Source organism: Fulmarus glacialis, unplaced genomic scaffold, assembly GCF_000690835.1.
Source record: "Fulmarus glacialis isolate BGI_N327 unplaced genomic scaffold, ASM69083v1 scaffold41187, whole genome shotgun sequence".
Lineage (NCBI taxonomy): Eukaryota > Metazoa > Chordata > Aves > Procellariiformes > Procellariidae > Fulmarus > Fulmarus glacialis.
In genome coordinates, this window is record NW_009224652.1 from 1 (window position 1) to 16326 (window position 16326).

At 42.1% G+C, this 16326-nt stretch overlaps 1 protein-coding gene across 1 annotated transcript; it reads left to right on the forward strand.

The window, feature by feature from the left end:
- Positions 1-2869: 2869 nt before the first annotated feature.
- LOC104071641 (transmembrane protein 17-like) lies at positions 2870-4553 on the forward strand. Its single transcript, XM_009582202.1, is given in 4 exon segments — positions 2870-3016; positions 3291-3404; positions 3804-4074; positions 4516-4553. Coding segments are annotated over 4 exon segments (570 nt in total).
- The last annotated feature ends 11773 nt before the right edge of the window (positions 4554-16326 follow it).

Genomic DNA, 16326 nt, shown 5'->3' on the forward strand with positions numbered 1-16326 from the left:
GCCATCTGCGGCAGGAGGGCTGAGGTGCCGCCCCAGAGCGCTGTCGCTCTCCCCCAGCTCAAGCGGAGGAACACGGGAGAACGCCTCAGAGTAGTCCAGGCGACATGGGTGCCAGTCCAGCGCTGAAAAGCAGAGATGCCTTTGAGATGAGGTCTGGTTTCACTGTCAGTCATGCTGCTGCGCTGTCGCCCTACACTTCACATGCTGCGGTGTTGCAGGCCTAAGGCAGGCCTCCTTTGCGCTTAAAAGGTTAAGCGGGGAACAGTTTGATTTAAAAGCGGGTATGGAGAACACTCTCTAGCTGCCTTTACAACTTAGGAAGCAAGTTTGCATAAGATATTACAGATAAAATTCGTTGTGACTCTGCCTGTGCCAAAATAAAAAGTATAAGTCATTTACAGAGAACACAGAACGAATAAAAGAACTGAGCTGTTGTTTTAAAGCTCACTAGTCCCGCACAGTTAGGGCACCAGATGCTTAAAGCATGAAGAGGTGTACCAAGCTGGAGTTAGGCAGCAGAAACTCAAACTTGCCATATGCCAGCTTTCTCTTACTTCTTCCAAGTCTATCTTAAGGACTGATAACTGTTCCTTCATCATATTACCAGTGAAACCTGCAGGCTAACATGCCCTCTTCTCATACCTTTGGAGTGACAGTAGCCATGAAAATACACACGGAAAGGTTATATTGATAGAAGTTAGCATGTGAATTTCAACTTATAAATCCATTCCAAGCTGATAAAATTAATCAAAAAGTCATTCATATTTCAAGATACGCGTTCTCGTTTTCTTTGTGTAGTTATGCCAGTGTAGTTATACTGCTAACACTTATTAATTTCTCATTTCATTTATCAAACAACACTGAAATATTTTCTTAACTCCAGGAATAGCTTCTATTTTTAGCAATTCTTTTTCCATTTCCCATCATGAAAACTCTTACGTGAATATCCAACCCATTGAAACCAATTGCAAACGTACCATTAACTTCTTGGAGATCAGGATTTCAAAAATTAAGTTTACACATATATATCTTAGTGAATTGCCCTAGCATCAAGGAATTGGCCATCACAATACTGCCTGGCATTTCCATGAATTTTAGCAATACCAGAAAATACATATTGGCTCAATTTAGAGATAGAAAGATGAATTAGAATTGGCTTATATTGCTAAACATTCATCCAAAACACAGTTTTAAAACTTGAGCACTGATATTTGTAACTTCTGCTATGTCAATGAAACCTTTAACATACCTAAAACGTTCTGATCATCACAATGGGAATTAGAGCTGTTGGCTTCTCTGTTTTAAGTAATATGGCCATGAACCATTAAATTTTCATCCAATACACGTAGGCCAGAAACACAGTTACTTGTAATTGCATGGTCATGTTTTTTTTGAAAGATAAAACAGTGTTTTAGAATTGTATTTTGGTGCCCTCTAAAGTCCTCCTGGTGTTTAAGAGCTTCCTTCATTAGGACAGCTGGGACAATGTAGGTAGATAGTGAAACTGTTTTTGAGGTACCTATAGATTTTCATTCCTTTACAGATGTAAGAAAGTGTTGATGCTTAAAAATGGGATTATTTAAAAAAAAAGTTGGTTGTCTTGCACTTCTATTTCAGTATAACAGATCCCTGACCCTCACACCCTACCCTTAAGGTCTGTCCCAGTTTTGTTCCCAAATCCTCCTCCCTTCCCACCTAGTCTAGTAGCTACCATGAATACTGCTGCAACTGGCATAAAGACTTCTGGAACAGACTGTACCAGGCTGCATGTGGCTGGACTGGAAACAGGGATGCCAGACTGAGATGGAACAGAGACAGGTATGAGAATGGTTGGAAGATACGGAAAGAGAAGGCAATGTCAGAAGAGGTGCTTCTGAGCCTGGAAGTGAGACAATGTGACTGTTTAGACTAATTTTCAATCGAATGTCACCATGGTGACAGACAGGGGCACAGTTCTTGAATACAAATCGGCAGGTCACAATGAATACTTTCTAAACTTGCTTAGGTAGTACGAAGTGAAGATGTGCCTACAAACTTCAGCTGGGGAAACCATGAGAAAGGAGACTGTTGGTAATTGAAGTAAAATGGATGCAATGTCAGTTAACTAGAATATGGCAATAAAACTTCACCCATCAAAAAAGAATGATTCCCTTAGAATGCCCTTTTAAATTTTTCCTTATTTTAAGTCTAATCTTGTAAAATCCATTATTAAATCCTAAATATAGAATTTACAGCCTGCATGTTAGAGTTCAATATTTGCTTTTCTCTACATTGTATGAACACATTTTATTCTCTCCAGACTAAGTTTTATTTTGACACATATTTGAAATTGTTAGCTTTTAAGAACTAGAAGAATTACTGGCTTCTTGCAACATTGCTTCCATCCAAATGTATGTTTAAATAAAGATTGAAAATGAAGAGTGGGCAATGCAAACCTGCTCTCTAGCAGTAAGTCCTTACTCAGGAGGATCATCTAGAAAATAACGATGATCCAGTATGTACTCATTTAAACTTTGGCCATTCTCTTAGGAACTGCAATGAAATAACCACTAAGTCTTTCTGCAATATCAGTATACAGCACTACTTGAGCTAAGCCTATCAGTTAGACTGCGGAGTAAGCCATAAGCCACCAGGTAATCAACAATCAGACACAACTTGAATATATGACTAAGCAATACAAATTCTGTATCCTGTGAACTGAAAGTTGCATTAAATTCCAGGAAATGGTCTAACTAAGGATAGGGTAGAGGTTTTCCCCTGGATATATAAACATTTTTCTTAACATTTAATTTGACTGGGAAGAGTGTTAATGCCCTGCATGAAGCTAAGATGGAGCAGTATCTTTCTGTCATATTTATGGAAGGGATGTATGGAATAAACTAGGAGTGATAAAGATTTCTCTCTATCTACAGATAATGAAATAGTTTCCAGTTTACCACTGCAGATGTCCCTCTATTTCAATGTTTATTTTTTCCCATTTTGGTGGCTCAGCACAGTGGTCATGCTCCATCTGAAGGTGAGTCCTGAAGGAAAGTGATGGTTTACAAGTGTAATATGTTTCTCATCAAACACCTCCTAGTACTTCTGATCAAACACCACCTGAGATAATCTCTAACTCCAGTGAGCTCTATTAGGTTTACTTAGGAATTTCTTGAAACTGGAGGTTCAAGAGTATTTGAAAGCCAATGCAATGCTGTCAACTTACAGTAGCATACAGTGTCTTAATTTAATCACAAACAGCATGTTATGAAACAGCACAGCAGAAACTTTTACTCTCTTCTTCCCTCTAGTATCCAGTCTTGTCAGATTACTACAAGTTCATCCTGGTCACAATCATGATCCTAGCCTCTCTAATAGAAGTCATTCGACTCTACCTGGGATACATGGGCAATCTGCAGGAGAAGGTGTGTTATTGCATGTACATATTAGTTTGTGCATGAGAGCTTTTTGGAGTTGAACATAAATAAAATAGTCTACTCATCTAAGAGATTTAAGTTGAGGAGATGATTGTTTCTCTAAGTTACAGTCTGCATCTTCTATTCCCTTGGCATCAGCTTCCACTTACTTTTGTGCACTACAAGATGTTTTCCCTCAGAAGAGAGCCCTCTCGCTCCCCAAAACTGTTTTGTCAGAAAAAATAAGTACGGTTAAAAACACAGTATATGAAAACATTAGCTCGCTTTTGCCGGTTTACATTATGCGGTGGCTTTTGGAAGATAAAAAAAAAATGTGGTTTTCTCCACGAAGTTTTGGATTTTTTCATCTCCAGCTGCCAATTAATAGGTGATGTCTCCCTGTTACAGGTCCCTGAGCTGGCTGGATTTTGGCTCCTGAGTCTCCTCCTGCAGTTGCCTATCATTCTCTTCCTGCTATTTAATGAAGGTCTGAAAATTCAGCCCCTGGAGCGAGCAGTCCATATTGTCTTTGCCCTCTTCCTCACCTTCCAAGTCATTGCAGCCTTTGTCACCCTGAAAAGAATGGTAAACAAACTGGCAACTCACTTCCGCCTTAATGAATTTGACCAGCTGGAGGAACATCCTGTGCCTGATATTTACAGCCTGGGTAAAGGAGAAGGTAGGGGCCCTTGCTGAGGAGGTTCACCCAACAAGTGCTGGCTAGGGATCACACACTGAGGGCCTGAGAAGCTAACAGAGGTGGGCCTTGTGTTGCTACAGCTCTGTTTCCATTTTGTTGGGCCATTCTTTACCTTCCTACATCAGAGATATTAAGAATAGGTCTTGCTTAAGAGCCAACATAAACTTCAGAGATTTGAGCTCCACTCTGCAAGAAAAATCGAAGCCAATTACGTAAGTGGCTTCAGTGGACTATTTGTGGACTGTTACAGCGTAGAGTACCAACAGAGTAGGTTTGGTGGGTTTTACAAAGTCACGTGGAGTTTTTAAAAAAACAGAAGTCTTTTTTCATCACTGTTTGCACAGAATTGTTTTCTTTACAATAAATGTTTTATACACATTTTTATTCGTGTTAATACCAGTTTTCTTTCTATCCTTCCAGATATGTTGCACATGTTTAATGTCTGGTACCTCAGTTAAGCCAAAAAAAAAACCCACCCAAAAAACCCCACAAACAAACAACCAAAAAAACCCCAAACCAACCAAAACCAGCAAAGAACCCCAAGAAATCTTGAGGCCCAGAAAGAACAATGATAGCGAACAAAGACTACAGTTTCAGACATGGTCTTCCAGATAATTCCAGCAGTAGGAATTCCTTACTAATAAACTAGGGATGGAATTTTAAAAGTATTCCTTCCTCAAAACTCCTACGCTCATCTTCTTTAGCTTAGCTAGAGTTTTAACTATTAAGCCATTCAAACAGGGTGGTGCAATTTTCTCAAACGGAGGATTCAATAAGTCAGCAGTAACAAAATTATACCCATTAAAAAAATTGGTTTATGTCACTGAAAGGCAGAGCCTGTTTCTCACAAGCCAGGGCATATACCAAGGTTCTCTCATTCCTGTTATTTGTATTAATATCTGGACTATCTTCTCCAGTTTCAGTAATGGCTAAAAGTTCCGTTTTTCTGTCAAGGAGGGATGGGGATCAAAAGTTAAATTTTTCATCTGAATCCTTTGAGTCTTCAGCAGGGCAAGAGTTGTCAGTTTTGAGAGCTGGCACAAACATCCAAACTGCACAAAGGAACGTAAAGATGAGTCTAACGTGAAAAAGGCACAGTATGCTTAAAGCTGCTGCATATTGAAAGCTTATAGAACCTCTAGCAAAAAGAAGGCATTAGCTTTGTTTTATAATAAAACTGTTCATTTTCTTTTTAATCCATGAGTGAATGGTACAATTAGTTCTACTAAATTTCCTTCTTCATTTTGTTATTATAAAGCATATATTATCAGAGCACTTACCCCTTTGTTTTTAAACAAACTACTGGCTTGGATTGGCTATTGTGCAGAAAAAGAAGATTTCTGTAAGAGAACCTCTAAGAGTGTCTTTAATAGTTAATATCTAACAATTAGACCCCCGTATTCAGAGCCTGCAAGAGATAGTGAGGTTTAAACAGAAGTTACATAATTTCAAAAACGCTCTTACAGCTTTAGAAATTCCTTGTAAAACCATTCTTAGCTGATGCAATGGGAACATGGCACATATTTTCATGTCAACCACAATTATGCTACTGGAGAGTGCCAAGGTCAGGGCTGATGAGCTACAGGAGAAGCTTGGTAGGATCCTTTACAATAACAGATAACAGCATAGTGGGTCCCGACAGGCCAAACGGAAACGTCAAATACCTTGGAGCCTATTTTCTCCGGTGGTTGTGAACTGTAACTCAGATGTCTTAGCGCCTCGGTAGCCATACAGAGCTGCCTCTTCCAGCCCAAATATGATGGGACTAACACCAAAGGCTGCCCTTCCTGGCCAAGGATGTAGGGTAGAGCCTCACATCTACCACTAAGAAAACCTGGGTGGAAGAGAAATACAAGCTAACGAAGCAGCATGGAAGTTGAACACTGCTAGTTTTCAATGCCTTCCAATAATTTGTCTAAGAGAACATACAAGTTAAGGGAAAGCAGTATCTTTTCTATAGGCACACCGGCTCTCTGAGTCTGCCCTTGATATCATTGGCAGGACAAGCACTGGGACAGCTTAGAAGAGACACTAGGGCAGTTGCCATCCCTTCTGCTCTGCCTGTAGCTTGCCTGTTCCCCTTATTAAAAGCCCACTATGGGAGACTAGTAGGGAGGTACACTGAGATGGTACAGTAAGCCAAGATCTGAGGAGATAGAGTGATTACCTGTAGTAATCCAGTCTCTTGCCTTAAGTAGAAGAAGGCATTTCCTTTGGTTTTCTTTCCTGTAGCACCTTAAAAAGTTTAAAACAAACTCTTTCGTAAGATTAAGAGTGTAATGGGTGGGAAGATTTTTGACACCAAATACATCAAATACAACATGATAAAGCTGAAGAAAAGTCAACCATATACCAATGCTGGCAACAAGAAACTGGCCTTCAGGCTTAGGGCCCTGACACATGATTCAAAATCGTTGCTTTTAGTGATAAGGAAACTTGGAAGATCAAATTGCCATGCAAGATGGTTATCAGAAGCCAAAGATACAGGGACACACACCTCTTTGCTGGAGAGAGAGAACATCAATGAGGCGATACAGAAAATAGGATTCAGAGAAACACTGTTAGAAATGGAGTTGCCTGGAAATGCTGAAGGTAGAAGCCAGTCTGTGATGTAAAGCTTCAGCAACATATTTGAAAAACACAAGATCTCTGCATTTGCTCTGCTCAGGCTTCCTAACAGACCTGCTAGTCTATTTTTAATTTCATCATTACCAGCTTAAACATTTAATTATGAAGAAAGCCTGCAAGCACCTAGAACTCACGTTCAGTGAGTTCCTATTCCTCGTGTACCCAGAGACAGGAGAAGAAAATTACAGTAGCGCTCAAGAAGACAGAACAATAAATGGAGAATCACACTGAAACTTTTCTTCAGTTTCCAAATTTCACAAGAACCAGTGAGATGTCACACAAGCAGAAAATATACTAGTCACATGTAACAGTCAAATTTCAGACCCATAAAAGTAAACTTCATAACAGAAACTTTCGATAAGCATGTGGGGGGGGTGGGGAAGAGAATCAAGTGAAATACATGAGGAGAAGAAAAGGGGCAAAAACACTACAGAAGGTACTTGCACAATAAGTATAAATCAGAAAATAAACGGAAGAACTTTTTAGCATCAAGAGCAAAGCAGCGATAATGGCATTAATGTTTTAAAGGAAAACATACGAAAGCTTGGTTTGTTTCTAATGAAGAAGTTCAGGAATAATTGCCAGAACAGACTGGAAGCAGTAAAAAGTCCGCAAGAACTTCAAATGGTCACAGGAGGAAAGCTAACAATTCTTCATAAAACCTCTTCCTCCTGTAATTCAGATAGCTGTGAGCAGGTATGTTGTCCCATAACAGGAAGAATATACTCATCTTGCAGTGCAAAGTATTCACAAGTAGAACATGAGAATTTAAGATTCCGCAAAGCAGGTGTTTGGTGAGTGAGGGGGTTTGGTGTCCCCCCGCCCCAAACAGATGGAAACAAAGGTGAAAGGAGGGAACTCAAGAACATTGGAAACTAGTGGAAGTTCATTGAGCAGCATCTACACAGTGTTGAACGCAAGCTGTAGAATAGCAGCTTTTTGCCACACTAGGGTTTGTCAGAGAACTACAAAACATGTTTTTTGGTGATCTAGATAGCTACCAATAGCTCTCCCTTCACGAGCAAGATCTTTGAATGGCAAAAGTCTAGGTACTGAACTCAGTTATTTTATTTCACCAAGTTTACTGTTGGTAAAGCCAATTTTAAGGAAATTTGTACCAACTTATTTCCTTTAACTGAAGAAAAGAAATGAGAAATGGGCATATTATCTTAAAATGCTCTTTTTTAGGTTACTGATCAATTTGAAGATGGGGAGTATTTTGTATTCAAGGGCATAGCTGCTGAGTTGTTAATACCTGAACTCAGCATGTGCTCCTTGTCTAAAATAGACTTTCTAAAAGGATTTTTTTTTTTTTTTTTTAAATAGTTGCAGGACTTCCGAGAAGGGGAAATTAAATTTGGAAGAAGCTTCAATTATGTACCTTACTCAAGCAGATCAGATAAAACAGACATGAGATAAGGCACAGATTTGATAAAAACCAGACAATTGATAAAAAAGGGGGTACAGCATTAACCTTTCTATACCAACAATTCACTCTTTCAGATTACTGAAAGAATTGCACCCAGAGGAATGAGATCATACATTTCACTCTTGCCTTTGTCTCTTATAAACTAGACTAGACTTAGTGTTAATCTTTAGATAGATAATGAAGCAGGTAGAATTGACATCATTACATGGTCTGATAAGATAGTCAATAGTAATATTTGATAGCTGGGTAAGGCTGCAGAGATCATTTATTTTGAAAAACAAATTTTGTTTCTCCAGGACAAAGATCAGATGGCAGCAATTAAAGAGGACTTTGTTCAGTGCTTTGAATAAGGCAAAGATAATAAAGGTCTTCTATAGTAGTCAGGCAAAGTAGTATATAAGGGTCAGCTGATAAGACCAAGAAGAATTTAAACTATAACAGAACAAATAGGTTCATGAAGTGTAACACTGAGGGAAAATGAGTATTTTGGTGATTGATGCCACTGAAGGAGCCCCTGGGTACATGAAGCAGGGGTTTTATTAAGAAGAAATAAATGTGCTGAGTTACTAGCTTGAAATGTTACAGCGATTCAGAGGAAACCTTATTCCACCACCTAAGAAACAGCAGCCTACGGGACACAGTTCCACATTCATTAAATACATGCAGCTTTTGCAGCTTGTTGTGAAAAAACCACTTTCTTCTTCAGACGATCCAAGGTTTGAAAGTAATAAAAAAACAGTCCCTGGAAAGCACATACTAGCCAAGAGACATGAGCACAGCAGAGAAACCGTAGGGAGAAATGGAACAAATCTGGCAGACAGCTGCAAGCACAACTATGCTATGGCTTCCCTGGTGAATTTAGGACTTCTTTGAACATCCAGTGGTAGGGAAGGGGTTCCTGCAGTCTATGAAAGAAGCTACTGTTGTTCTTTAAGGGATAGAAAGGACCCTTCTTTATTCACACTGGTAGACCCACACTGTTCCCAAGTCAAAAATTCAAGCAAAAACACTTGAACACTCCTTAGTTACCATGTTCTCATTTTATTGAAACTGTGCCATAAGCTGAATTCATTCAGGTGAGAAGAATACCAGATATACCTATTCCTCATGATTCATACTGCTAATGGTAGGGGAGATTTATTTCTTATTACTTTACACAGAGAAAGCTTATGGCAGGCTAGAGCTTTGAACAGAACCTCTTGTTCCATGCAACTACTGGTCCCCAGTTGCTTAAAGAGGAACCTACTGCTTGTGTCAATCCAGGATGATTCATATTAGTCAATGTGTTTGATCTCCTGTTTGAATTACAGAAAGAATTTTAGCATGAACATCTGTTCTCTCTTTGTTTTGCCCTTGACCCCATGGCCTTTTGTACGGGAAATATAGAATTTATCACAGGATTAAAACTTGCAAAAGCACATCAGAAGATACCTGAGTATGCTATGACTGCAGGATATTGATGCAAAAGTCAACAATTAAAACATATAGCTAAAGGATTCTGTATTTGATTTTTTGTTTTTAAAACACCTCAGTTTGAAGCGAAATCTTACCACAGTCGGAAATGCTAGAAATCCTCCCTTTGTAAAGCAGCTGGGAGTAGTTGGACAACAAGTCTTTGAAAATCCTGGAGAAACCTAAAGCTCACTCCGTTTTTTTTTTACCAAATAATTCAGCATGGTTAGAAGAGCATGTATAAAAACATGGGGTGGGGGAGTGTTTTGCTAAGGGTTTTCCAATAGTCACACAAACTATTCCAGCAGCCTATGAAGAAATATGAGAATTGGTGGGAGTAGAAAATCCTCAGCATGTAGCAGAGGCTTTCTGCAGGCATCCCCAAAAACTCTGAGTGCCACAAATGCAGTGACAGTGGCTGTGATAATGGAAAACCTTCAAGGTTATCGTGCTGTTAGAAACATACCTCCAAAGTTATCAGTGTCTTTTAGCCACAGCAAAGCTGGGAAAGAATAACTGGTTGATTGTTGCTTACCTTAGGTGTCACCTGAAAGACCACCACCCTGAGAAGTTACCTCTAGAAGAGCATACTTTACTGCAGAGGGGAAAAGAATTAAATAACCTCAGGCTGCACCCCAGCTGGGAACAACTTCAGGAGTATCTTACAGCTATGATTGAAAGAACTCAAAAATCAGAATTAATGGGTTGAATGGGGACAGCTGTTTGAGACACCTGGGTGTAACTTTGGCTGATTAGCAGATGTCTCTTCATGCCCAAGAGATAAAAGAGCACTTGGTGAGGAGCAGCAACAGCAGGCAATGCAGGACTGTCCTGGTGAACCACTCAGGTATGCCACATTGAACAGTATGTGATGAGAGCAAGTGTGCTCAGCTGATGTGTCCCACCAAAAAGAAACACCACTCAGTTTTGACATTTGGCAATGATTTTCTTTCCTTTTTTGTTTTTTTTAAAAAAAACAATCACACCAAAAGAAATAATGGTTAGTCTCATGCTGGTAGGCCCTAAAATATAAGTGGGCCTGAAAACATATATGTGTATAATCCCCAAACAGAAAAACAGTCCCCTCCACCTCTACGCAATATCTACAGTTCTGTGCTAAGAGTAACAAGCAAGCAAATGAGCACATATACACATGAACTTTTAGCCAGTGAGAGGGATTATTAAATATTCATTTATTCAAAACTGAAAGTGTTCTTATCTGCCAAAAAAAAAAATCACAGCTTGTCCGGTTATTTGATGGAGCTGCTTTGATTGATAGATAGCAGAAACAACATGCTGCTTCTGCCACGAAGTCACTTGCTCACATGGGATAGCACCCTCGTTGCAGAGCTTCAGCATGGTGCAATCTGTATTTCTCTAAACAAAGAGACAATGTCCTTTTACAGTCGCCTTGACCCCCACTCCTGAGTGCGTGGTGGGACTTGAGAATTTAAAACTATTCTTTTATGCAGTTTTACTTAGGAAGAAGAAGCAGCTGCAACCTGTGCCCTAGGAAAGGTAGGGTCTTACCCCTGGGGCTTGCATGCCGTGTTGAGCAGGCATTGGCAAGTAAATGCCACTTAAATCATGGAGGTTAGCATTCTGCGTATGTACAAATGCAGGTGCTGATCTGTACCCTGTGCACAGGGAGATTGGATCTTATAGTAGTTCTCTGCTCTTTCACCACTCCCTTCAGGAATGGAAATCTTTCCATGTTGTCAGCTTTGGAGAATATTGAATTTTTCCTCTTTCCCAGCTGGAGAAAATATGATGGCAGCTGCCAAAATCAGGCTGCCGATGTTCAACTACCTGCTTCCTTACCAGACTGAGCAATCACAGAGGGCAGCCGCAAATTTCATGGAATCGGGGGGTAGGGGAAACAAGAAAAAGCCCTAAAAGCTGTGAAAGTAGAATGGACAAACAGTGAATTACAAAAAATACCGATAAGGCAGCAGCAAAAGGATTAGCCAGGCGGGGTGCAGTCAGCGGTGGTGAAATGTGACACAATAAAAACTCAGTTATTGAGTTAGGACAGCCCTAGGATACAAAAGACTGAAATGAAGGGAAGCTGTGGATTGCTTTGTTCTTGAATATTGAATTTTTTTTCCAGAAGCGTGAAGCATGAAATATTACAGTGATAACGGAGATTGGAAAAGAAAAAAAAAAAACACAACCAAGGAAAAGTCTTTAAGGGTTTATTTAAGAAAGTGGTTCAGTCCTAAACATCACCTGCAACAAAGCGGCCCAACAGCTATGGGTAGGATGGGCCACGTTTGCCCGTGTTCACATTTCTCAGTGCAGCTTTCAGTTATAAAAGGGAAAGGTCCCTTATTAGCTAAGGGACTGGTGCTGGTCCGGGAAGGCAAGGGAGCAGCAGTACAGCTCGCCGTGCTCCCTGGCCGGCACGTTCCCACCCGGCGTGCCGCGGGGTCCTTCCTCCCTCCGCAAAGCCAGTCCCTGGGCGCAGGGCAGCTTTGGGACCCTCCTGGGTGGGGGGGGATGCGCCAGCACGGCAGAAATGCAAATGGTGACGCCGCTGCCCTGAAATCTGGCCCCTACCAATGGGGATTTTAACTCTTGAGAAAAAGGTGAACCATCAGCGGGGATCCAAGGAAGAGTTTGTTTGTGTTTTTAATTTCACCATATGGCCAGCTGCCATTGTTTTAGGCTATATTGCTGTAGTTAATCAGGCAGCCAGCGGCTTGAATTTTTAGTGCTGGCTGGCAGCCAGTTGCTAATATTCCAACCCGGCGTGGTCACCAGCTGTGACAGGAGCTTGAGCATGACCTCTGTGTCCAGCCTACCTTCATGGTACTGCTGCGTCCATCTGAATGCAAAACCACAGTAGGCATGCAGGCTTTAGAAGTGCCGCTGAGGATGTACATCATCCCACTTGAGTGAGAAATCAGTTGTATTCCCCCTACCCCAGCACCTTGGGTAAATACAATCCGTTTCTCATGAGGTCTGCAGAAAACCAGTGACTGGCATTTTACTGCCGGTGAACAAGTGATATTCTGGGTCTGAAGGCTGGTGGACCCTTCTCCCCCAAAGCTGAAAGACTTCAGCCAGTCCTGTTTGCCACACACGTAATACAGTATTGCCTATTTTATACCGTCAGATCACCATCCTGTATGAAGGATATTCAGAACACAGCTCTTGCCATACTTTTATGGGAATCAGGCGCTTTTCCAGGCATATGCTATTCAGCCCTGCAGAAATCCTGGTGCTGTTTGTATGCAGAACAGGCACATATAGCTGGTTCAGTGCTTCAGCAGCCTTGCAGTGACAGCCCTGTTATTTGGCACCCATTTACTATACATCATTAATACCCTGCAGGCTTTCTAACATGTAGCTTGTTCCTGCTCTCACTTCGGTATGGTTTTGATGCGTTAGACATTTGAACGGTGCTTTTCAGGGCTATGTTCAGAGCAATGCTTACAGTCTTGTTTGCTCTGCTGCTGCATCAGTGTGATTTGGAAACTAATAAAAATGGAGGCATCAGCTTCACTGTCAGCAGCATGAACTTACATGGATGCTGTTGCCTGGAGCCTTTTAGGGGAAAAAATTATTGGAAATACCTTCTATGCTGTTTTCAGCCAGCAGAGGGGCAGGGCAGCTTTTTCTCTTGCTAGCAATGTAAGAAATCCCCGTTGTAATATCTAGTGCTTATTACCCTTGTTGGTAGCTTCCTGCTCCCTTGCACCATATGAAGAAGCTGTGGCAGGAGAGCAAGCACAGAGTTGCAATGGATTCACTGCTGAAACCTTCCCAAGTCCTCTAAACGCTCTCTCTCCGGTGCCTTCATTCTCCTTAAAATGGAAAAAAAACAGAAAAGCAGCCTGCACCAGAACCTGTCAATGGGGAGACGCAGTAGATGCTGTGTAACCGGCAGGGGCACAGGGCGAGGCGGTGTGGGTGGGTGCAGCGTAGCTTATCGCCCGCCGGTTACGTTAGAAAAGGGATTCTTTTCCTCCTCCTCTACGGTTGGGAGAAATCAAGAGCAAACAGACCCAGGTTTTAAAGTGGTGCATTGTGTAGCAAATTGAACTAGCAACAAAAAGCGCTTTGCAAAAGTTTCTGGTGTGCCACACCACCAGTGGGAGGACAGCCTCTCCGCTGAGATGCAGCACGCGGCTCCTTCTGCAGGATGTACTACTTCAACCGTCTGCTTTAAGAGATTTAAATTCTAGAAAATGCCCAGCATCCACTTCCAAAAAATAAAAACTGATGGCTTTAAATGCTCCCAGATTGTACCTTTAAAGCCCTGTCAGGTCTTTTCCATGATCTGTCTCCAGAGCGGAGAGGAGGAAAGCGTGACAAAGTCTGAGTGACATACAGAGGAACATGGAAATCCTAGAATAAAATTGCCCATCGTCACTGTGACTGTGTAGTTTAATTGTAGAAGCTAAGACCAAAATCTTACTACAGTTAACATTATCAAGCACCTCTTTACTGCAATGTATCTTTCACATGTGCAGCCCGCCCTTAAGAGAGGCACGTTGGCTCAATATGTTAGAAAACCTCTTAAATAAGTTTAAGCTGTTGCACTTACTCAGCCACGTGCAGATGTTTTTCTGCTGCACTCTCCATCCCTATTTCCCCTTCCACCTCTGAGCAAGCCCAGACCACTGCATGTCCCCAAAAAACAGCTGAAAACACCCAAACCCACAATTAGACAGTCCCACAGCCAATTACCGCAACTCAGACCAACAAGAACTAGGGGGCAAAATTAAAGTTCAAATGCCCAAAACAAGTCAAGCCACAGCTAGGCTGAATAATTTCAAGGGCAGGTCTAAAATGCACATACCAGCACAAATATTTTGATGATCTCAGTTAAGAGACTCCACCTCTCCCTCTTCAGGGCCATAAACAAAGTTAGGTCACTGGAATAACATTTTGAACTGAAGTACCCCAGCAGGAGAATGCAGTCTTCCTCTGAGTTTTAGCTATTAAAGCCTCAAAAAGCAAAAACATTTATAAACAAAACTGGGATAAAATCAGTATGTTCAGTAGGATTTTTTTCATGTTGTTTTTTAAAGCTGACTACGGAGAGCTTAACATTATCCTCAGGGTGCTTTTAAGCCTGACGCTGAGGCTGAAACACAGGCGATGCGCAACTGGGCATGGCTTTTTTGCCTTCTGTAGGTTGAATCCTGGTGTCTGCTGGAAAGCCAAAAGCAAACTTGCAGGTGGGGACAAGGTGGCCGGTGGTGCACGGTGGCACTGCCTGCGCAGTGCCCTGGACCAAGCGCCCATGCCATGGCTGGCAGCTGCACAAGAATTTGGGGGGGGAAGAGCTATAATTACGTTTCTGTGGTAGTAATTATGTGTATTTCACACAGCTTAGCAGATGTCATGTGGTACAATAGGTGCTGTGAAGAATACTCATTTATTAAGTAATTTATAGCGTAATAATTAACAGCTAATCACTTGCGAGTTAAGATGCTCTGGGAACAGACCCAATTTGCAGTATGTGCTGCCTCCTTCCAGGAAATCTCGCTATTTAGACAGCGCTCCTCACCGCCACAAAGCCAGCTTCTCCGCTCCATCCCCACAGAGCCCGTGCTTGCACACACGCATCTGCAGGTAATAACTGTGTACGTGGCAGCAGCTCAAACGAAGAAATCAAACTCTCATGTGATATCCACAGGGTGGGTGGGGATCCTCAGCTGCTGCCTCTGGAGATGTAGGAAATAGGAGAACAGGCTTTTAGATCAGGCTAGAAGAAAAACACCATCTTTTTACAACAGAGCAGGCTTCATTTCTCTGCTCTGCCTGGTTAATTTGAAGCTGACGCAGATATATCTACACTTAATACATCCACCACACCTCCCATGGAGGTGCCTAACTGGAAACTGCTTCAGCCTCCCCACGTTGTCACTGTCCATCCTCAAACGTGCATCATTGGGATGGTTTAATTTAAAGCTTTCAGCCCAAAAGCTGCTCAGATGCAAAGCCGCAGGCTTTCCAAGCCTGCCCTTGCTGTGGTCTCCCCTTCCCAGCAATGCCCATTTGCTGCCTTGCTGCATGCCAGCTTGCGTGGCCCGACCTGCACCTTCTCCAGCAGCCCAGCTCTGACTGATGTTGAGGGATTTGGGGTAATTCAAAGCCTCCGTACATCTGGGATGGTCATCCCGTGGTCTAAGTGCTAGCATTCGGGCTTTCGAACTGCCATCGCTGGTTCTCGAAGGGCTGCCCAGGGAAGTTCAGTGGGAAATCATTGCTCAGAAGCAGCCTGAGCTTTCCAGGAGATGGGGCTTTGCCCAGCATCCCCAACTAATTTCTTAGCCATATTTACTGCATTTTTCAACATCGCAATCGCTCACTTGGGTGGGTATCACCCAGTCAGTCAACAAAATACTGCTAAAAGTTTCTGCACTTGAGCTGATATGGTAAAAAAGACTTTTTCCAGGAGCGATTGTCCTCAGTTTGTGATTATATTACAGCCTCACCAGCCTAGTGCCATTCAAACCTCGGTGCTGGGGGAGATTATGGAGCGGTTCGTCTTGAGGGCGCTCACAAGCCATGTCCGGGACAACCAGGGGATCAGGCCCAGCCAGCACGGGTTCATGGAAGGCAGGTCCTGCTTGACCAGCCTGATCTCCTCCTATGACCAGGTGACCCGCCTCGTGGATAAGGGAAAGGCTGGGAAGCTGTTGGTCTGCCTGGACTTCAGCAAAGCCTTTGGCACTATATCCCACAGCATTCTCCTAGAGAAGCTG